At 32.0% G+C, this 23,868-nt stretch overlaps 1 protein-coding gene across 1 annotated transcript in view; it reads left to right on the forward strand.

Moving 5' to 3' along the window:
• Positions 1–22,667, forward strand: part of LOC108909206 (neuroendocrine convertase 2) — a 134,187-nt gene extending 111,520 nt beyond the window's left edge. Inside the window, exons 8-12 of the mRNA XM_018713462.1 lie at positions 8,009–8,109; positions 13,320–13,553; positions 14,827–14,991; positions 19,316–19,433; positions 21,044–22,667. Of these exons, the coding sequence (XP_018568978.1) occupies positions 8,009–8,109; positions 13,320–13,553; positions 14,827–14,991; positions 19,316–19,433; positions 21,044–21,205 (780 nt within the window). The 3' untranslated portion in view covers positions 21,206–22,667. The remainder of the gene's footprint in view (positions 1–8,008; positions 8,110–13,319; positions 13,554–14,826; positions 14,992–19,315; positions 19,434–21,043) is intronic.
• Positions 22,668–23,868: the final 1,201 nt, after the last annotated feature.

Here is a 23,868-nt window from a genome sequence, read left to right on the forward strand (position 1 = left end):
TTTTTTTTTGCAACTTTGTGACCTTCCGACTGCCTTACGTCATGCTCAAATCGTCAGATTATTGAAATGCACACTTTTCAGCATGTAATTAACCCATCATATCTTAATCTGACGCGCTCGAGTATTTCCAACTATCGATTTTTTTTTACTATTCTGATTGGCTGCCTTACACGCGCGGCCTTATATAGAGGACTTAGATATGGTGGAGGTACTCAACAGGGTGCAAGTTATCCCCCATATGTTAATCTGCCGCGCATGAGTAACTCCCAAAATCCCCTCTTGGGCTCCCCTACTATTAACACGTTATATAAAAAAACTTTCTTCAGAACAAAGAGGCGTGAGTGATTTATCTTTTTTTTAAGTTACCCTAAAAATACGTTCTATTTAATGCAAAAAGAGCGAATTTCCGAGCGGCTTTTGCCTGACCCTGGAACAATTTGTTTATAAGGCTGATTTGACGTCTTATTTTGTTAGTTGTAAATTCAATTTTTTTAATTTTTCTTCTTCGATACGTTTCTTTGGATCAATTAGAACCTATATCTATGATATTAACTTCTGAAACTAACGTTCAGTAATTAAACGTGTAAAAAATAGCAAATATGTATTTCTGTTGTTAAATTACTAGATAGTAATAGCTATCTACAATTATTTTTAAAAGAATGCGAGACCGTGTTAGGTTTTCAGTTCTCTCTCTTCCCCACTTTGTGTCTGATCACAATCTGCACTCAATCTCGTGACTTCACTATATTTTGTTTATCACCATTGCCTTTAGGGTTTCCCAACTGAAAGCAATTCTGTTTAAAACCCAACGAAAAGGTTGTATCCTCACCATCTGATATATTTAAAATCAACGCGCGTGTGTGTATTCGGAGTGTTTCAGAAACAAATGGCATCATTTTAACGCCAACTGACAAAATTTTGTATCCCTCTGTAAAAAGACCATCTCTTGTTACAAACTCTTAACTTACATACAATCTCAATTTCATTAACTTATTTCCTTTATTATAGATTGTCCCAAATACTACATTGTACTTACTAAAGCAATACATAGTGTTGCTCAAAATTAACTCCATATAAGTCGACTCAAAAATTACACATTTACGGACGAGCGTTTGGAAATACTTCATAAAAAAATAGTTTTATGAAAAAATTGTCTTATTTTAGAATTTGGTATGTTGTTCTGAAATACCCTGTATACAATTTCAATCAATGAGTATTTAGGGAAATTTTTAAAACTAGTTTGAAATAGTTTAACATATTCAAGTAAGCTAAACATACAAGGGCTAATAATAAAAAAATATATATAAACTTGCTTCGTTTACTAGTAAAAAGAATCAACTAACTGTAAATTGAATGAAATATTGAACTGTACAATTTAGATCACGTCAAATGGTATATTTTTGGAATACGAAAACATGTATTTCAGTAATCTATCAACTATGAAAAATACAATATTGTTTCAGACACACGTTCGATTGAAGGTGACAAAAGTGTAGGACGACACTAACGAAGTGTTCGCTTTGTTATTGGCTTTGTGTCTTCTTTCATGTCAGCTTTCAAGTTATTTTCTCAGAGCAAATAAAACCTGAAACATTTTCATATAAGAAAATACAGAAATTACCGTTTTTGTTCCCTTACTCAACTTACAATGAGAATAGTTTATGCACAATTTATAAAGAGGCTCATTAAAAAAGTAGTCTACGAACTTTTTGTCTGACAAAATGGCTTTATTATAATCAAATTCACGTCCAAAGTAGCAAAATATGGTCTAAAGAAAATTTAAGCCTGTCTACCGAGTCAATATTCTTCATCCATGTCTTTCGCTTCTGTTGTTTACTTGAAAACAGTGTAGGCAGTTAATTTTGATTATAATTTAATTACTTTTAAGGTATAAAGTTAGAGAAATTATTAATTTAAAATGATAAGGGCGGTAGAGAAGATTAATCAAATTAATTTAAAATTGTTTGGAAACTTTGCATTCACTACAGTACCTATTAACTGTTCATTCTATATTTAGCCCCCGTTCCGTAATACCTAATATTGAAACTTACAAAATGTTAGGATTTTTATCAATAAAATCACTGAAAGCAGTTATAGAATAAATAATATATTTTACAAGAGATTAAATAAATTGAGTAATAATCAAACTACCAAAAAAAGGCACCTATGGAACGTTAAAACTAGAAGAATGATTCTTACAATTAGTTAAAGTATTGTTAAATGTTAACCTGACTTAAATTTAAAAAAAGCAGTAGCCTTTCAAGGAAGGAAATGTGGAAAATTAGTTTATACAAAATATTCTTAATTTTCCATAATCAGTTATAAAATATTTTCGCTTATTTTAAAATATCTCTTTTCAGAAAAACGTCATTTGTAAAGTTATAAGTTGCTTACATAACTTGAGATGGTGATGTTGAAAATATCTATGAAGTTTCTAATGGAGATAAAACGTTGCAAATGTTGCTATATTGAAAAAACAACTTAAACAATATTACATTGAACATCTGCTAAAGCTCAACTTCGCACAGCGTTCTTATTTATTTCTGCGTTATAAATTGATTACGGTTTTCTCACTATATTGTTAACATTCTATTCCGTATTATCATCGTTGCGCCTTCAAAATGCGACCTGTATATTTTATCAAATTGTTCAGTGGAGTTAAAAAACTGTTTCTTGACCTTTTTTATTTAAGAATTACAACAATTATACAGCCCCACAGAAAAAAGTGGGAGGTTCGAAAACTAAGTATCTGGAAGTTTTTGAGGTTGTTGAATCCCAATCCGGTGTCGATTTGGCCCGATATGGTCTGGATTAAAGTCAGTTCAAGGTCAAATGTAGAGATCAGTTGCCAACAAAGTAAACCAATATGTATATCTTTACGTTTTAAGGCCGCTGAATCCGAATCCGGAATCTTTCTCACTGCCCCAAACGTCTTTTAATTGTAAATTCGATAAATAAAATAATACATATACTCGCTTATTAAATCCGTTTTACGCACGTGTGCTTAAAAAAATTACTATTCCGCACTAGTTCGAAGAAAAGATTTATTTCAATATTAAATTGAATATTAAAAAACTGTCATTATTCAGGGTGATTTAGGATTAACAGGAAACTTAAAATTTAAATTCAAATAAGAAAAAAATGTTCTGTGAAAACGCTATTTTCGTATGTTTTCGAGATAAGGAGAGTTGAAATTTGGAAAAAGTTACACTTTATTCCATAAAATATCTCTGAAAGTGTTAACTTACATTAACGAAACTTTCGCTAATGATTAATTTCACTATAAATGCGCCACTATCACCATATTGAAAATTCGGTACTTATTTTTAACTCCGTGGTGTTTCCGAAACAAATTATATATTTCTGAAGTCTTCATCATTACGTTGCAATTAAAATCCCATTCCTCAATCCACATTTTTTTTGTGAAACCAGTTGATCTAGAGTATTTTAAATTAATTGAAGTGCACCATGAATTAACAGTAGTGATCTAATTTCCAATATATCTAGTGGCGTTGACTTTCCAAATGCACACAGTAAAAAAAAAACTTCACTCAATTTTACACAATAATGTAACAATTTCTGTCCACACCCAATTGAGTGAAATAGTCGCTCTATTAGTATTAACTGTTTTAGAAACAATATTTTAGGTCTCGATTAAAAGAATTGGTTAACTGATCGGACGACTAAATTGCCATAATGTTGTACATTGTAAGTATAGCTAACAATCTAATTATCCGTTTATTTAACCAAATAGTAATCGATACTACAAAATACATATACAGGGCGTTCAGAAATTAATGCAACAAAATTTGTTCTAGATTCTTAAGACAAATTTAGGGAACCCGTATTTTTTCTTTTTGCCAAGCGGCCCGTCTCGGAATTACTGCCCCCTGAAATCTGCCCCTGTCTTTTTTGAGATTTATCTTAGAACTCTGTTGTACGAGAATCACTAAATTTGGTACACAGGGGTTTTATGACATGTGGAATCTGACAGTACTACGCTTTTTGGCGGGGAACTCTCTTAAGACATTTTTTCGTGAGCCCCCTTGTCTTTGAAACCAAAAAAATTTGGTCGCAAATTTGAATTTCTTAAAAATTATTAGTTAGCTAGAGAGCCATTGAATTTAGAAACTATTTTGTTCAAATGTTATCACAAATGAGTAAAATTATCAAAATGCTCAATATTGAGTGAAAATGTACTCAATCATTTCACTCGATAGATTCAGTCCGTAAATTTATTACATACTTTCACTCAACCGATTTTGTTACAGTGCAAATATGGCTTATTTCGGAAAGTATTTGTTGAAGTTACAAAATCTTGTTTTCGATGGTGAATAACTGACCAAAAACCACCCCTTTTTGATTTCGCGACCCAGCGTTGAACTGTATATTATCCCCCCTCCTCCCCAACCTCTATGCTCCTCTCCTCCCGTTTTCAAGGGTGCTGATTACGAACAACCTGCGCAACCCCCTCGAACGGGTCAAAATCAATCTTCTTTTATTAAAGATTGGGAGTAGTTTTGGCCTAGTCAAGGGTTGAAGAGGGTAATGATCATCATATTCGTGATCAGCATCTTCGAAAATGGGGTCTTAAATAAAAAAAAAGAGTGGTTTTTGGCCAATTGCAGGAGATGCGCTGGATTTAGAGATTCAACAGGTTTTAGGTACAAATGCAACAAATACTTTCCTATACCTTAGACATTTTTTCACTACACTGTAGTATTAGTGTTACGTATCTATTTTTCCATTCACTGACGACATAAAATAAATGAAAATGAATTTTTAAGATGAGAAAAATGCAGATATATTTGCCAAAATGTTTTATTTTAATAAAAATTTGCCCACCTGTAAATATATAGCTAGACGATTAAGAAAGCATTTTTTTTTAAATAAAACCTGTCCGAACTTGGAGCTAGAATATTTCAAGATTTCTACATTTTGTACATTTTATAAATTATATCATGTTTTTCATAGTCAAGGATATATTACCCACAATAACTTGCATGTTGTCTAAATGGTATTAAGTTTCCTTTCTGGCTGGTTTCTTTCAATAAAAACTTGTTTACAAATTTTCTTGTACCAAATTAGTGCTGGAAATTTATTTAGGATTTACCCAATTATATTTTATTTGAAAAAGTGCAAATTAGAAGTTTATGAAAAAGAAGCTTAATTGGATTTGCTCGGGGACATCAGGCAAATAAAACAAAGTTTTGTTGGAGGGCTACTAATCTGTTCTTTCAGTAAATTAGATGAAATTAAATTGATTTTATGTTTATTTTTAAATTCACTCTTCTCTACTAAATAAGGCTAAAAAATGGAAAACATTTTAGTATTTTTAGTTTTGTAATTAACTTTGATGTGTCACGTTACCACTGTTTTGGAGAGAAAATTAAAAAATTATATTTTATTTCACAATGAGTTTATTAACAGTATAAATAAAAAAAATTTATTTACTTATTTCAGATTAGTCAATTCTGTTTCAAAAAATACTTAAATTTCAAAAATCGTAAAGTTGATTCCAGAAAATATTTCAAAAAGAATCTAATGCATATATTTCAGACAATTTTTGTTTTTACAAATGTCTTTGTAAATGTGCCAAATCTGTCATTTGAGATTCTAAACACACGTATTTTTTAGTTATCGCCGAATTAATATATTTTTTTAAGATGGAGTTCATTAAAATAGCAAAATGAATCGAAATATTAAAAAATTCAGTTATCTTTTTATAAAAAAATTTATACCAGCTTTTGCTGTCAATAATGTCTGGAAATCACGCAAGTATTGGGTAATAATTTTGCAATTTGATTAACATCCGAACATAATTCATACAAGAAAATATATTGAATAGAAGAATAAAGAATCGAAATCAACTTGCGGCATCCAAATTGACACTGTAAGGTACATCTCCCAAGGAAAATAATAATAGTTCAAAGTGTGTGCGTGGCTAAATACATGCACTGTAATATAAAACTATAATTTAAGGAAGAACAAGACACTTTTGATCATAACTTCAATTAATATGCTTCGTTTTCGTCTATAATTACACATATTGGCCGAAATTCAATTGACAGTAAAATGATGTCTGACTTCCCTTTGGCTATTTCACTAAATGGCCGACCATTAAATAGTAATGGTGCCATGGCAAGTTTCAGGTTTGGGCATTAACGGATTTATTATCAACATTCATAAGAATTTATAAAATGAAAAAAACGTTATTCCCTATCTTATCATGACAAATTGTTTAAAATACCTAGTTCAAGTTCCTGTTCTAAAGCTCAGGTTATGGATCAAAGTGAGGGAAATGTTTTTTAACCTAACCTTATTTTTTAATTATGACAATGACACTGATATCCTCACATCTGCGCCCACTGATTAGGGTAAGTCGGGGGATGATGGCCAACCCAAAATATTTTTTTAGATAGTATGATTTATATTGCACTAAATAAAAAAGCAAGTACGTATAATCATTGGGTAATTACTTATACATCAGTAGCGGGGTGGAGAATTTGTTTGCTTGAATGGTATATACGTAATTTGAAAAAAATAAAAACTACTGCGATTGGCCATATTCCCCCCAATGTAAGGGAGAGATAGCCATAAGACTTCGGGTAATTTAGCCATATTACAAAAACTTATTTAAATAAGATTTTTATTATCAAAACATATAAATAAAATTAAAATACCATAAAATAATACAAATTCTTGTAAAAGAAGTTAACAAAAATATTATTAATATTTTAAATATCAGATAAATTCTTCTCTTTCAAAAAAATTTTCCACATTTTTGGCATAAATCAATAAATGACGTACATGATTCATGTAACCAAAAATTTACATCTTACACAGCAGATCCAGTCATCTTTTTTTGTAGTAAGTATTATTATATTCCTCCCCACAGCCGATGCATTCGTTTTCATTGAAGTCCTCCAGGGGATTATCGAATACAGTAGTCACGTCTTCTTCACTTTCGCTACTGGAAAAATCCATTTTCTTCTCCTCATTGCCCAGATGACCATCTTATCCCGTTGTGACTGAGAGAAAAATGTGCGACTTTTTCTAAACTTTTGAGGTTAAGATGCACGATGGTGTATATTCATCATGTTTATATCCAGTAATTACCTCAAATTTGTAAAAAAAAAATTGAATCATTGGCTAGTATACATAATCACTAAATATACTTTACTTACCTCGAAAACCTTTTTTTGTAAATATTTAAAAAACTATTATTATAACAACAATACCGTGGCTTTCTCTCCCCCTATGGCCAACACTATCGGACTTACCCTATTTTATTTTTCATCAATACCAATAAAGTAGGTAAATTTAAAATTTTATTTTACAGCTTTTCAGGAAAATATCTCCATAAATAGACCCAACTGACCAATAATTTATTAAGAATGTTTTCGTAACTTTCCATACTTATTTACCGTAGAATACCTACCTTGCAACATACAACCACATATCATCCTGTAGACACTTTGACCCTTGATGAACCATGCCACTTACCCTTCTTTATTTGTTTATATTATTTTTTTTTGACCTACGATTTGAATGAATTTTTCTTATAAATAGTAGCGTTCTAGTTGAACTTACTGAGCCAATTGCGATGATCTTTAGTAAGTATGTTCATTTTCATGACTTCGTTTGATTTTATTTAGAAGCCATTTTCAGAAAAATCATTTTAGGGATTCCTTTTTCCTGGAATTACCAACAAGATCATCGGAATTCAATAAGAAGGCTATACTATTATAAAAGAACCAGTAGAATCGTGCACCCAAAAAGTAAAATACTGAAGGTCTATTTCGTAAAATAGTATTGTTAATATACTAAGTTAGGTATATAATAAATAGTAGTGACAATATATGGAAAATTCAGATACATTTCTTCTAGCACAGAAAACAAATATTTTTTTGATAATAAATCCCCAATGTCAGACAATAAATCATTAGATACCTCTACCGGTATGATAAACTGTTCGTCGAATTAAGTGTTTTCTAATTTATTCTAGGCCACCACCGATCTATATGGTAAATGCACAACGACACACTCGGGAACGTCTGCAGCCGCTCCAGAGGCAGCAGGTGTTTTCGCGCTGGCGTTGGAAGCGAAGTAAGTAATTTGTTTATTATTATGTATTACCCACACCACATTAAATATAATTTTAGTTTGAACAGATGTGCCAAACAAGTTTTACATTTATCCAGCAAAAAGTTCAAGAAATTAATCAATTGATTGGTTCATGTAGATAGATAATAAATAAGTTCTTAAAAATTATACAAGGATGGCCAGAAGTATGGAATAAAATTCATATCTTTTGAATGAGTTAATTTTTTTTAAAACGCCAAAACACGTCAACTGATTTTGATTTTTTCCCATCTTTCGGTAATATAATAATTACTTTTTCTTCAACCCCCTAACCCCCAGCTACCCCTACTTTTTTTTTCAAATGAAAACATAAGGCATGAGGAGCTCGTTGAAAAGCTTATAGAAAACCGAATCCAGCCATACCAAATAAACAAGTTTTATTTTTTCAATTTATAATATATCTTTTTGTTTTATAATCCTACTCAGATCTAACAGTTCCAGAATGAAATATTTAGGTACTTAGTACATCTATCTGTCTATTTTCATTTTGAGAAAATGGACACAAAAAAATAATTTTAGTACATATTACTTTGTCGTCTAACTGATACCAGTATAATAATATTCAATATAAAATTTCGATGTTGTAAAGCATTAATTCTTTATTGCGTTTCATTTAAAAGAATAATTGACTGTCTATAGGTAGTATTAGTATAGTACATTAAAAGTACATAATAAAGTATAGCTTTGGGTTAAAACTAATTTATTATAAGTGCAACTTAACAGCTTTTTTTCTTGCAAAATAGAGACGCCTCTGTGGAATCTAAATACAGTATATTTATAGAAAATTAGAAAAATATGTCTGGTATTCAACAAAAAATATTTTTTTTGGATGGAATTGAAATAGGTTCTCAAAATAATGTATATTCAAATTTAATTATAACTATTTCAAAAGAATCAAAGTTTTATATTAAGTCCGACACGATTCAAAAGCAATTCAATTTTAAATGCAAAACTGATCCTAAATAACTATGACGTATAATCCAACATGTAGCAGATAATGGGCAATTTTGATGGAACATAAGATTCTTATACAATATGTAATCTTGTTTGCGCATTGCCAATTGTGTGTTAATATTGAACATATGAAAGAGATGCAAGCTCCAAAAAGTTTTCAGTGAAAACACTTTTATGTTGTTATTAAAAAACCTTCTTTTAGCAATTAAAATGTTAACAAAACCCTAACCTCTATTGTTATATGATTTTATACGTTTTGTTAACTCAACTGCGCATGCTTCTATTACAAAAATAGCTAATAAAGTGTTATTATTTTTTTATAAGTGAAAATTATTGTGTCATACAGGTTTTAGATTCAAAAATGTCTTGAAAGTGAGACACTTTATATTTTGTACAAAAATATCTGAATACACTCGTTAATCATTATCCTATAAATACTATGGGATACAAGACCATTGAGTTGAAAAAATATGTTGAAAATGTTACTGCTGAATTTCGTATAAAATTTTCATAGCTTCCCGAAGGCATTAAAGTCTTACATATTTTGAAATATCATCAGATATCTGTTAGATTACGGGACAAAGAACATCGACGAAACATTGTCGGTAGAAAATTTTTAAATTATTCGGGTAAACGTTTATTGAACCTACTTTTTTAATGTATGCGAACATTTAACAATTTAATTTTTGTTTGATCGACGGCCTCAAATATTGGCCCTTAAAGACAGGTAAATTTCAGTTACTGAAAAATTTGGTATGTAGGACATGTCGAAAGGGACAGACTAGTAATATTTTATTTTGTCAATAAATTCCACTGCCATCAGGGAATCAAGTTTGAGTTTATCGACACCCTTTCGAATCGGTTCTCTTTGAAACCTTTCCGTGTGGATACTTTATAAGTATCAGTAAAAAGTATACCTGAATTCCAATATCGATGAAAATATTTTACAGAGAAGATAAGGATTAACTTTATCGTACTATTATTATGGTATTTGGGAATTAATTTTTTCATCTTATAATTTGCCACAATGCCAGAAAGTATAACTTTATCTGTATTTTTTTTAGAAATTCTAAACTGATTGATAGCATGTCTAGGTATTTCCAATAACTCGCAGATTTTATATTGAAAAGAAACATAATAAATGAAACGTAATAAATTTAACACTTATTTTACATTATAAACTGAAAGAAGTTGATATAGTGGAACGTTAATAGATGTTCATTAACACATCCAGATTTTTTATAAAAAAAAATGTCTATAAAAATTTTCTGAAAATCGCTTTAATGGGCCGGCTACACATACAGGCTTTACCGCGCGCTTGCCTGTACAAATCAGTTTGTATCGGGAAGCCCGTAGGTACGTGTGGCCGGCAAAACGTTATCTCGCACAAACTGAAAAGCGCGGCTTGCGTAAACTTCGGCTTACTGAAGATTTTGTTTGTGCAAATTCGGTTTGCACTGTAAAATATAAGCGTGTGGACGGTGCACGGTGTTCAGTTAAGAGAAATTGCGGCAGAAAACCTTAAATCTCTATATGATCTCCCTGTAGCCAAATATCTGAGAGTACCAACTCAATCTTTATGATATATATTATGTACATTGTACATAGATTCGCGCATTACAGTATTTTGTCGTTTTATGAAGGGAGTCACCACTCCTAGTAATTCAGTATACGCCGTTTCATCCATTCTCATATAATTACGCCAATTGTCGGGATCTTCTCTCAAATCCTTCATTAAATTTATATGTGAATGTATATTTCTGTTCAGAAGCCATTTTTGACCATTTTGAACGATGACGTCTATTTCTTTTTTTTACTAATGTAAAATAGAAAGAGGCTATTACCAAAAATTCTTCGCTTGGACACATATTCCGAGAAACGTACTGACTGCAGCCTGCAGTGCCTGCAGCCTGTACGGTCTTACCTGCATCGTGTGGCCACAACACAGTGTTCCGTGTTTATTGCGCAAACCATACCGTGCAGACAAGTCGCTGACGTGTAGCCGCTGCATAAGAAACCGTAGCAGGTCATGGATTACCAATTAGATCATATTAATTGGTGGAAGTACTCGTACATACGTTTATCTAGTTTATATCTAGGAGACCACTACATACTGAAAAATATCATTTGCGTTACAAAAAAATATAGATGAAAATATTTTCACTTCTACAGATGAAAATGAGAATGTTATAATTATGATTTTTATAATTAAAATACTAGACGAAATTTGCTAGCATCCATCATTTATCAATGAATTTAATTTCAATGGAATTTTTTTTTTTCAAACAAAAAAATATTAAAAAATTGAATATTTCACTTGACAGATGTTATCCGTGTATTTAACAGTAAAGAGTATGCCCTTTGAATATAATGTATGTACCTACCTACAGCTTCGGAAAGAAAGCAAAAAAAACAATTGGGTCAGACTAATGTAACTTATAGTATTTTGGTCCTCCTTCAAGAAAACGGTTTTGGAAATTCCAAACCGATTTGAGTAGTCAGTGTTTGGAAAAACATTAGAATTCATGATCTTATTGCACTCAAATCCGCAGTACACCATAAACTCCATAACCCGATAACCAACTCCAACGATTTTGATCACAAAAAATGCACAATCACTGTTGTTTTTTCAGTTGACAAACATAGAGAAAACCCATTATTGTAACACAAATAAACAGGTTGGACCAAAACTACTGGAATGGCAGGCTATCTGAGAATATTCAAGGAGTAAGGTAAAAGTAAAGCACTTGGGGTTTAGGATTTTCCCTGGCAATCCGATGGTGACCTTGAATTTGACCTGGACCAGGACCTTCAATGTCACGAGAATTTTTTTTAATGGGACCCCGGAAATGAACAGCGGAAAATTTTACATTTGAATATGACCTTGAAATAACCATGAAAGTCAAGATCAAGGTCAAATATCAAAAAGTCCTAAAGTGGTCCAACAGTACCGGAATGGCAGAATAACCTGCCAGGAAAAATGTTCCCCACAATAGTTCTAGGATTCTTGATGAGAACTAAACCGATGACCTTGGATTTGACCTCCGCCCTGACCTCAAATTCCTTATTCTCCGGTCATATCAAGGTCAAATACGACCACGGTATGTTATTAGAGGCCACTAAAGGCAACAGTTGGTCACTGTTGGTCATTAGTGGTCACCAAAGGTAAAAGGCTGTCATTTGAAGATCAACAGTGGTCACCGAGGGTAATAGACGGTCTTGAGTGGTCAATAGTAGTCATCGCGGAACAACAACAAAAACCGAAATGAACATTAAAATCTAGAGGTTGTGATAACGGATCCTCCACCACAAAGGCAAGCCCGAGAACAAATGACAGGTTAAAAATGTCTAGCTAAGGCTAAGAAGTGGAACATAAGTCTGTATCTGATGGCGGTCGGGAACATAGACCATGGGTTAACAAACAGGAAAACCATTGTGTTAGCCCAAATTTACATATTTTTTACGGTTATTTATTATTTTGTATATCAACCTCGTTCAGATTTAGTTTTTGTTTTTATAGACGCTGTGGCTTCTTTTGTAAAAAATAAACAATTCAATAATTATTGCGCAGTTTAGTCCAGTCATAAATGTGTCGCTTTAATAAAGTTTGCACGTATCTACGGAACCGAAATGAAGAATTACTAGAGTGGTTTTATAAAGTACTAAATGTACCCCTATACCCTATACCTATACCCTATACCTATACCCTATATCTATACTCTATACCTATACCCTATACCTATACCCTATAAAATATATACCCTATACCCCTATATCCTATACCCTATACCTACACCCTATAAAATTTTGTGAAATTATCATTAAGTGTTCCTGAAATATTGAAAACAAATTTATTGTCTTCAAAAAATACGAAGGTCCATATCTTGAAAACGACACGTTTCCGGACAAATTTTTTGCTTATTTTTAACGAAGGCACGTTCTCCTGAAGATTTTTGCCCTGCATCGCGGGTACAGGCCCCGTTTTTTTTGTGGGAAATATTGTAGGTACACTTACTGCAAATCGACAGCCCCAAAATTTTATGAATTAGCTGCTTTGTAATAACTCGGTGTTTCATCAATAAATTTCTACGCTAGTATCTTAAAGGTATAGCTACAAAAATTTAAATTACTTACTTTAATGTATACCTACCTTAACCCCCCCCCCCTGAACCCGCAGTTGACGTAAAATTAAGAACCTTTCTAATTAATATACTTTTCAGTAATAAATTATCCTGGAGAGATGTTCAGCATCTCACCGTGTTGACGTCAAAGAGAAATTCGCTGTTCGACGCCAAGGGACGTTTTCATTGGACGATGAACGGCGTGGGGCTGGAGTTCAACCATTTGTTCGGATTTGGAGTCCTAGACGCAGGGGCCATGGTGGCGTTGGCCAAGCTGTGGAAAACGGTACCGCCGAGGTATCACTGTGAAGCGGGGACCGTCTCTGAAGTACAGTACGTATCTTTTTGCATTCAGGGTGTATACTAAAATTTTACCAAAAAATTACCTGGTACTAATACAGACTGTCTTAAAGTGACGGCCCATTAGAATATTTCAGGGGGTGCTCTCTTTAATAAATAAGGCCATTGTTATAGCACTTCCTGTTATACTGAAGTAACTCTCAACTTCGTTGTTTTAAATGGAACACCCTATATATTATTGCATTATCGACGAGATAAATTAAAAATAAGTAAAAATGTTAAAGTTAACCGTTTTCGAGATAATTGACATTTTATAAAAAATTTGACAGATGCAAGCGATTCGAAAATTTTTCTTTGTTTTGGAAGCTTTCACTTGGTTTTCGGAATACACAAGGAACAGATGCACTGCATTCCGCTATCAAAATCACCTGAAGAAAATTATATCAACTGAATTTACTTACATTTTGAAAACTTAAATGCCGACAAAACTTTTTAAATTCATATGAAACATCCTGTATCTGGAGTTCTGGAATTGTGGGGAGGGTAGCAAAGCTACAGCACTTAGGCCTCATTGGGACCCTTGTACTTCCTCCCATTAGGAAATCAATCCACCTGAGCCGCTAACCAACCTATTACAGTGAAAAAGGTGGTGACATTCCTCAGGGGAATCTCTCTAATATAGGCCATTGAAGGCCAGCGTTCTCCCAACATGGACTCTCTTGTTGACGAGACGGCATAGTGCATTCACATAGTACATGCAATACCGTCTCGTCTTCCTGTTCACAACCCCTACAAAGAGGTAACATCCTGTATTTTTTTGCACATTTTTTTGCATATTATAGAGAGTCAAATTGTACAGGCATTGTAGGGGTTACAGCCGATTTTCCCAGATATTTGCGGTTTTTTTACATTCTCGAGAATATTACGTTAAAAATATCATCAAATGTGCAATGCCTTGAAAGGCAAATATTCAGTATTCTACAAAAAATAAAACAAAAGTATAGCCACAATACCAATCGGGATACCCTGTGTTTAAAATATTCTTTTGTATGCTTCAACTCTTATACAAACAATAATTATTTTCGTTACAGTATTATCAGTGACATGTACCTACATTTGTTAGATTTTTGATCGTCACAGTTACAAATTTTGTTATTGGTAAGGCCATTATTTGTTCAAATCATCCAAGTCTGCTACGATTTGAAATATACGATTGGAATTTACAAATTTGATAATTGATCATTTAAATTGATTGAAAGTGGACAATAAAAGTAAAATTTTCTGAAGGAATGTTTTCGTTTTTCAGAAAAATTCTTTCGAACAAATCTCTAACCTTAAAAATCACGACCAACTCCTGCCAGGGAGAAAATACTGAAGTTCGATATTTGGAACATGTACAAGCGGTGTTAACGTTGAATGCTAGCCGCAGGGGCGACGTCGAGCTATTTTTAACTTCTCCAATGGGCACCAGGTAAGATTGGAACCAATAATCAGTTCATTTTTGTTTTTCTCTCATTAATTAATGTTAAAAATATATTATATTAAAAAAATGTGGATCGAACCAATTACTAGTGACAAGAAATCGCAACTTAACTTAATAAAAATAGTCAGGGGCGTAGCCAGGAAGGGGCAAGGGGGCCACAGCCCACCTTAATTCTTTCTGCATGCTGCATGTTTCAAAAATTACATTGTTACTACTGGCCATTCGTTCTATATAGTTTTAATTAATATAAAAATTTAAACCAAAACAAGTACATATATTTGTTTACATAATTGAGACGTTTGGTCTAAAACAGTAAGATTGAATCACTTTAGGCCACTGTTTGCTTTTGGCCGTTGCGTAGGAAGGCTTTTGCACTAAATTCCTCGGGTTAACCATATAACGAGCGTTCAAATAAAAACGTGGTCGAAGTTGGCTCTGACACATTGGACGTAGAGCGTAGCTTATAGCGACCAACTTAACCTCATTTCTCAACGAGCTGTATAGCAGCTGTCAGTTTCAATAACAAAGCGGCGATACAGCGCTTTGACAGATGACGTTTAAGTTCATTTGCTATACGCTACGCCCTACGTCCAAATTTTCAGAACCAACTTGACCACGTTTTTATTTGAACGCTCGTTATTTTGATATTTCCGACACCATGACTTCACATACTATACCCTTTGTTCAATAAACTGGCTCATCTTGCCAACCCCCTCCCCCCCTTAGGAAAATTCGGGACTACGCCCATGAAAATAGTAGTATGTATTTTAGTAGTATGTAGTAGTAGTAGTAGTAATAGTAGCAGTTAAACCATCGTGTACCTACCTGCAGTACCTACCTATAAATAGTAAATACCTAATTGTAAATAAGATCAGTGGGGTAATACAGGGCGTACCAAAATGAATATCTAGGTTTTAAAAGATTTGTAGAATTTATTACAGTGACCTTACCATTACAAATTATACAACAAATGAACGAGCAACTCAAACAGTTTGTCCTACAAGTGTACAATGTGAGCACCCTCCGTCACACGGCACACATCGAGTCGATAGCCGTGTTCGTCCCAAACCTTGCTCAGTGTGTCTGGAGTAATTGATGCAACTGCAGCTTTAATCCTATGTCGTAGGTCGTATAGGTCAGCTGGTAGTTGAGGCACATACAGCCGATCCTTTACAAACCCCCAAAGGTAAAAATCGCATGGTGTCAGATCTGGTGAACGTAGAGGCCATGCGAAACAAGCTCTGTGATCCGGCCCCTCGCGACCAATCCACCTGTCGGGAACAACGTTGTTTAACCAATCGCGTACGAAGGCATGCCAATGAGGCAGCGCGCCATCTTGCTATATAAAGTTCTCTGGTTCAGTTTCGTGTATAATCGAGGAAAGAGTCATTGTTGTAGCACATCAAGATAAGAAACATCAGTTTACAGTTGCTTCAGCTTCAGCAACATTTAATTTAGGGGAGTCTCGTTGCAACTGTACCATCTTATGGGGACTTGCTGACCCCCAGACCAGAGCATGTGCACGCGCACGAATACTTGTAGGACAAACTATTTGAGTTGCTCGTTCATTTGATGTATACTTTGTAAGTGTAAGTTAACCGCAATAACTTCTACAAAGCTTTAAAACCCCGATATTCATTTTGGTACACCCTGTATAATTAAAACATTTGCAAGCTTTTGGTATTACATTTTCTACTAGAAGTTTTCGCCTACTTCGAAATTTTAAATGGGATGCCATATTTTTGCTGCATTTTTTAATCTAGTCCACCTTAAAAAGTACAAAAGGGTCTTGGTCCTGTACAAATACTCTAATATTTTCTACGGCTGCACATGTACAGGGTGATTCACTATATTTTGACCCCCTTTAACTTTTTTGTTTTAAGAGTTATAAAAAAATGATGTTAAATGAATGATAAATTAAAAAAATGATGAATGATAAATTTTTCGAAAATGATTTTAGAAAAACAAATGAAGTCCAAACAAAATGGCCGCGGATATTTATACATATTACATACAAGAAGGTTTTTTATTAAGAAAATAATACATCTTGTAATTGTTAGACCTCTTTCAGGCATTTCTGCTTTTTTTCCAATTACGTAAGGATTTACAGATTTAGTTGTAATATATTTTGATATATCATACGGTCCAAAATGCGTATAGGTAATGTAACGAAATCTCACTAACTAGGCCGTGAGAGGTCTAATTACTCATGGACATTATATGGTAGGTTGTGACAGTGACAGGTAGTAATGCCTCGACAACATTGTTATTGATTTATAGTATATATTATTATTTAATTAAAATAGGTTACACAAAAGTAGAAAATTATTTAGAATTAAAATAGAGTATGGAGAAGAACTTTGCTCTATTTTAATTCCTATAATATTTCAATTTTCTACTTCTGTGTAACCCATTTTAATTAAATAATAATACAAACTGTCAAACAATAACAATGTTGTCATGACATTACCTGTCACTGTCACGGCCTACCATATAACATTGTCCATGAGTAATTAGGCATCTCACGGCCTAATTAGTGAGATTTAGTTAAAATACCTATCATTGTCTGATCTGTCAAAATATATTATAACTAAATCTGTAAATCCTTACGTAATTGGAAAAAGGCAGAAATGCCTGAAAAAGGTTTAACAATTACAAGATGTCTTATTTTCTTAATAAAAAACCTTCTTTTCGTTTTTTAATAGTATCTCGCTTATTGTTAGCGATGGACCCAACAAACCCTACATGACTATGCTCGACAAGGAACGTTCTATCCAAATATGTAAAAATATACAGGGTGTTCCATTTAACTTAACAAAGTTAACATCCGCGGCCATTTTGTTTGGACTTCATTTGTTTTTCTACAATCATTTTCGAAAAATTCATAAAAACTCGTGCAACTTTTATATGTCACATTTTTTTATAACTCTCAAAACAAAAAAGTTAACACGTAATGGTTAAGAAATAAAAGAGATGAAAAAGTTTCTAAATTAATCTGTCTCTCCAAAAGATGTATTGCAACAATTGAAATCCTAACGACTCAAATGTTTTCATGAAAAATATACAGGGTGTTGTTGATTTCACCCGTTCCAAATAAGATTATTTTAACGAGAAAATATTGGTTGGATGGGCCTCGATCAGTATAACATCTGCACCAAAATTCAGGATTTTATTTGTTTTCAAATTTGAGAAAAAAATTTTAAACTCGATTTTGACCGCCATTTTTTAACGGCCGTAACTCCTTAACGAATCGTTTCCGGACATATGTCCATAGGAACTTTTTTTCTTATTTTCCGATTCCCAATTCGTATTTAAAATTTTTGCTTATAATCCTGAAACATCCTGTACATATAATGGCCTACAGTTTTATTTGTAACTTTCACCGATCACAAGAAAAAAATTAATTTAGTGAAAACGTTTGTTTTTATTTTTTAAATAACTTTCTATCTATAAATATCTATTATAGACTTATGCTTTTCTTCTAGACCAGGGGTCGGCAAGTAATTTTAGGTGGGGTCCGGATACTTTTGAAATTTTTTAACGAGGTCCAGAAAAAAATTCATATTTCTTACTAATTTTTTATTTTCATTTGCATTAAAAACTCAAATCAGTCACAATTGTAAAATACTAGAAAAAATTATAAGGGTGGCACTCAAACGTAAAAAAATATTTTTTAAATAATTTATTTGAGTAATTTATATTTTCAAAAAATTTTTGGCGGTCCAGTATTTTACCTTCCGCGGTCCGGATCTGGACCGCGGTCCGCCAGTTGCCGACCCTTGTTCTAGACTTTCCAAATTTTGGCTGACAACCGTTATTTTTACATTCTTATCTTAAACAAAAATGTTTTAAATGTACCTACCTACAAAATAATTCCCCAGAAGCCTTTTAATTTAAAAATATTTAATATGCTCGACTTTTACAAATGTGGATTATTATTTCCCTCATAAATACCAACCTAAATGGTTAAGAACAGTTTTGACTTCAAAGCTTTTGTGGGTGAGATATCTACAAAGCATATAATAACTTGTTATTGATACCCAGTGCGTGCTGGCACAAAACCCTGTTTTGTATCTACTAGCAAAGAGCGACCCGCTAATCTGTAGCTGTATTGTGGGAAGCAACTATTATTCTGAGCAATGTTCTGTCCAGCATTGCATTATACCTACAATATCCAGTAAACAGCTAATATCACCTGTGGCATACTAATGAGAACTAATAAGTTTGAAACTAGTCTATCTGGCGGTTTTACTGACAAATAATCTTACTGTTAACTAGATATTAGATATTGATATATATTTTTTAATTTTAGGTCTATGATACTTAGTAGAAGGCAAAATGATGACGATTCTCGTGATGGTTTCTCAAAGTGGCCTTTCATGACCACACATACATGGGGAGAGTACCCGCAGGGTACATGGTTACTTGAGGTAAAAAGCAGACTGTATAATTATTATTATTCCATACATATTTAATGACACGTTTTTTCTGTGTTACATTTGTGATAGACACCTTATGAATCAAAAAACCAATTTACTTCACAACCTTAGTTGTTTTAGAAACAATATTTATGGAGCTAAAAATTTTAATTGTGCATGATGCTCCAAAAAGTCGAAAATTTTGATATGATCTATTAAATCTATAGAAAATAGAATGAGGAATTGGTAAGAGTGATTCAAATTAAAACTGGTTTTGTAACAGTAACCAAAGCAAAATAGGGGTAAAATATAAATCACAGCACCACTATACAGAGTATCCCAGAATATGTGGGCAATCTCTCGGATTTATACAGGGAACATTAAATAACATGACAAATACTTATAAAAATTTTCCCTATAGGGCCTCCCTACGGAGATACAGACCCTTAAAGGACGCCCCTGAAAATCGACTTTTTTAATAACTTTTAAAATACTTGTGTAATTTAATTATCTTTAGGAAAAATTGTAAACAAAAGTAGCATTTTTTTAAATAGGCACGGAAAGAATGCCAATTTCATCGATTTATTTCTCTTTACAGATGTAATAAAAATCATATTAAACAAAAGCAGTTTTTTCTCGAAAACAGTTGATTTTAACGATATCGATCTTTTGGTGCATTTTTTTAGTTTAACGTTCAAGCTATCTACAAATATTATTTTTGTGTCTTTATCGTAAAGGGTGTAAAAAAAGTGACATTATTGTGCTAGAGCTAATCCGTCCCTGGCAAACCAAATAAGCCAAATTGTTTTCATGGATCAATTTTTAAGGTGTCTTACCTGTTGTTCATCCGTTCATCGTATTAAACAATAATTACAGGTTTCAACATTTTTCAAGTAATTTTGACCATCAGTTTTACAGAAATTAATAATTATTTTTCATTACATCAAAAATCATACAGAAGTTAATGTTTTATATTATTTTTTAATACTTACAAAACTAAAATGTCTATATTCTGACAACTTCAAAATATTATAAATGTTGGTCTTCATGTATGTAAGTACAATTTTGCATTCTTTGCAATATTGGCTGTCGCAAAAAGATCATAATCAAATCTATCCCAGATTTAGATACATTTTCAATGTATACGGGATATCCCAGAAATAAGTGCCAAAATTTTAACCATGTGCTTAATTCATCAAAGCAACATTTCCTTAATGATTTTTTTCGAAAACACATTTTTGTGCAGTATTTTGTCCCCATTAAAATGACATTATCTGGCTGCCTGTAAATTAAAGAAATACCCAAAATATGAATGTTTGATGAAATGATTCGTCATTATTTTAATAGTTTTTGCCATCCTAAATACTAGAACTAATTTATATAGTTGACATTTTTTATACTTCTTTTTGATTATTATTAATTCAACTAGGCATTTGGAATAATGCTCCAGTGGCAGGTAACGAAAATTTATTATTTTAAAAATTTAAGTTAGGTATCTTAAAACCCTATGGATTAAAAAAAATTATTAGTGTTGTTACTTTTTTGTGAGTCGAAATTTTGGCGGGCGCTTATAATTTTATATTGTTTGAAAGTATACGTATTATATCTTAATACATTTTCAGGCGAAGTTCAACTCGCAAATTCCACAAACTGGATTTGTGAAAGAGTGGACTTTAATGCTGCATGGAACACGGGACCCCCCTTATACAGAACTTCCAGTGTTAGATCCACATTCTAAACTGGCTATTGTAAAAAAAGCTCATGAAAGTCGAAGTAAGATGTAATGAAAGTTAAGATTTCTCTCTTTAGTTAACTTATTTCCTTTACATAAATCCCATATCGAAAATTGATAAAGTTTATTTATCTTACATATATTTTTTTAAATTCGTTATCTGCATCACGCACATTATATTTTGCATTATAATTTTTAAATTAAAATATATTAAAGTGTTTAAAAATACTAAGAAAAAAGAATAGCTATTTCTATTGAACTTAATTGCATATTAAAATTTTTAAATTCATTTTTACATTTTTTCCCCATTTCAGTAGGTCATTACATTATTATTATTATTTTCCTTTATTAGATATTTTACCAATGTAATATATACTGTGTCCCTAAAATTACGCATAAACCTTATCAAAATAAGGTTCAGGCAATTTTTTTGTGGGTATAAGACTTAGACAAGTTCTTATTTGAAACCCTGCATAGAAGTCATTGACGTTTTTAGAATTTTTTTCAGTTTCAAAATAAGTTTTTTTAATAATTACATATTTTATGCATTTACATGGCAACGGTAAGATAATATTTATTAAAATACTGAATGACTCAGAAAAATGTCCTAATTTTTAAACAGGATCGAACAGTTAAAATAGTTCTGAAGGAAAATGTACACTAGGTTAATTTTCCTTTAAAATTTTTTAAAGTAGATGCATCCAAGTGTTTTCCCGAAAACAAATATTGCATATTGAAGTTATGTGTTACTTTACAGGCACAGTGTATACATTTCCAATATCAAGTCAAATGTACAAGTGATTACTACTAAAAATAAGAGAGTCCTATCCTACTTTTTTTAATAAATACTCCGTAATTAAATTTTATTACCAATATCTATTTCATTAAAAATCATAGTTTTGTGATGATCCTAACATTTTTGTATAATTTGAAAATTTATACTTCCACATAATGTACCTGTTTGTCATATTATTAAATTTTTGCCTTGAGGTATGACTATTAAAATCTGAAAGTTTACTTGATAACATAACTATGAAATGTAAACCGTTAGAAGTAGAAAGTCTTCATATTTAGAACTCCTTTCTGAATTTACTGCTAGATATGGGAAAATATCTTTAATTTTTCGTAGACTGTAGATGAAGAAATTGTACCACCACACAAAAAATATAATCAAATACTAACAACATTATTGAAACATTAAAATTTTAACTGTGGATCTGAACCTTTTGCTTAAAAGGAAAAACGTAATGTTTCTTTTAAACAATAGGGCAATACAAACAGTCAGGTCAAAATGTATAAATATACGCATGTGATTACTTAAATAGTCATTAAAGTACCTATAATGTTATTATATTTTACTTCATTAAAAATTGTAAATTGAGAAATTAAATTTTATAATAAAAATGTTAATTTAATTATTTTTATTGTTATTTTCACCTCTAGTCTGAGAATATTATAAATGACCAGTTTTGTACAAAATAATAATGAACTATTTTTGAAAAATCTTTTACAAGTTTGCCTTCATTTATCTGTACTGATTTCTGCTTCAGCTAAATTATAAATAAAACTACTAAGAGTTAAACCTTGGTTTCATTTACTAAAATAATACAATAAATATTTTTCATAGCAAAATAATTAGGTACCAAGATTTTTATAGAATATAAGTGAAATTTTAATGGTTAATTACAACACATTAGTGCGCTAGCCCACCAAAGTAAATTAGTACTGTAGCCAATGGCAAAAATAAGAAAAACATATATCAATCTTGTGAACATATCCAATTATTTTATATTTTAATTTATTAACATACAAGGTATTATGAGTTTAAAACTTTCTAAATTCTTTTATTCCACTAGAAGGCCCTGTGCTTAGGGAAAAGCGGAACATTTGCAGTCAAATACATAATTTCTATCACCTCATTTCTATATTGCATATTACATGCACCCAAATAAAAGTAGTTAAGCCTTAGGTGTTTCATGACATAACGAACTATTTGTACTGTAATGGCAGGATAGGACAACCTAAGAAGTATAGAATGACTGCTCAAAAAAGTTCTGGAAAAGCCTATTTGCGGAAGTACGGGGTGTTCTGGGAAGTTTAATTTATTAATAAAACTTAGATATAGGTACTATATATTACTGAAGATCAACAAACTCTTAAAGAGAGAATTCCAAAATTTCACCTACTTTACTCTGTAAATTTTTACTACTATTATGTATAGAACATTGAAAGTAGCTACATGAACAAGTGCAGGAAAAAACATGTGTTCAATTTTATTGTCATACTTTCTTCAACTGTTGAATTAACAGTGAAATATTTAACTATTTTATAATCAGCATTCTAATATTAATTAAGTAGCAATAGTCACTCATATACAGGGTAGCCCATCGAAAACGTACCGCAAGGCATTAAAGGGTAGTAATGAACTTTTCGGCAAAATCCAAAAACAGGTAAAGTTTGCTTCTGAGGAAGACAACTTTTGGCGCAAAAAGCATAGCAAAATCTTCAACCCCCTAAGTGGGGGTGCCATCCCCCAAATTTTTTTAAATGGGAATGGGGGTCAAGTGGGGGGTCATTAGAAAGGGCTTTTAATTCTCTATACATCGATTCTTACTTTTTGAAAATCGATCCATTATTTTAGAAAATATGCAGCTTTGAAAATACGAACAATATTTTTGACGAGAAATGCGAAAATCGATTTAATTTTACTTCAAA

This window comes from Anoplophora glabripennis, unplaced genomic scaffold, assembly GCF_000390285.2.
Source record: "Anoplophora glabripennis isolate ALB-LARVAE unplaced genomic scaffold, Agla_2.0 scaffold398, whole genome shotgun sequence".
NCBI classification, from domain to species: Eukaryota; Metazoa; Arthropoda; class Insecta; order Coleoptera; family Cerambycidae; genus Anoplophora; species Anoplophora glabripennis.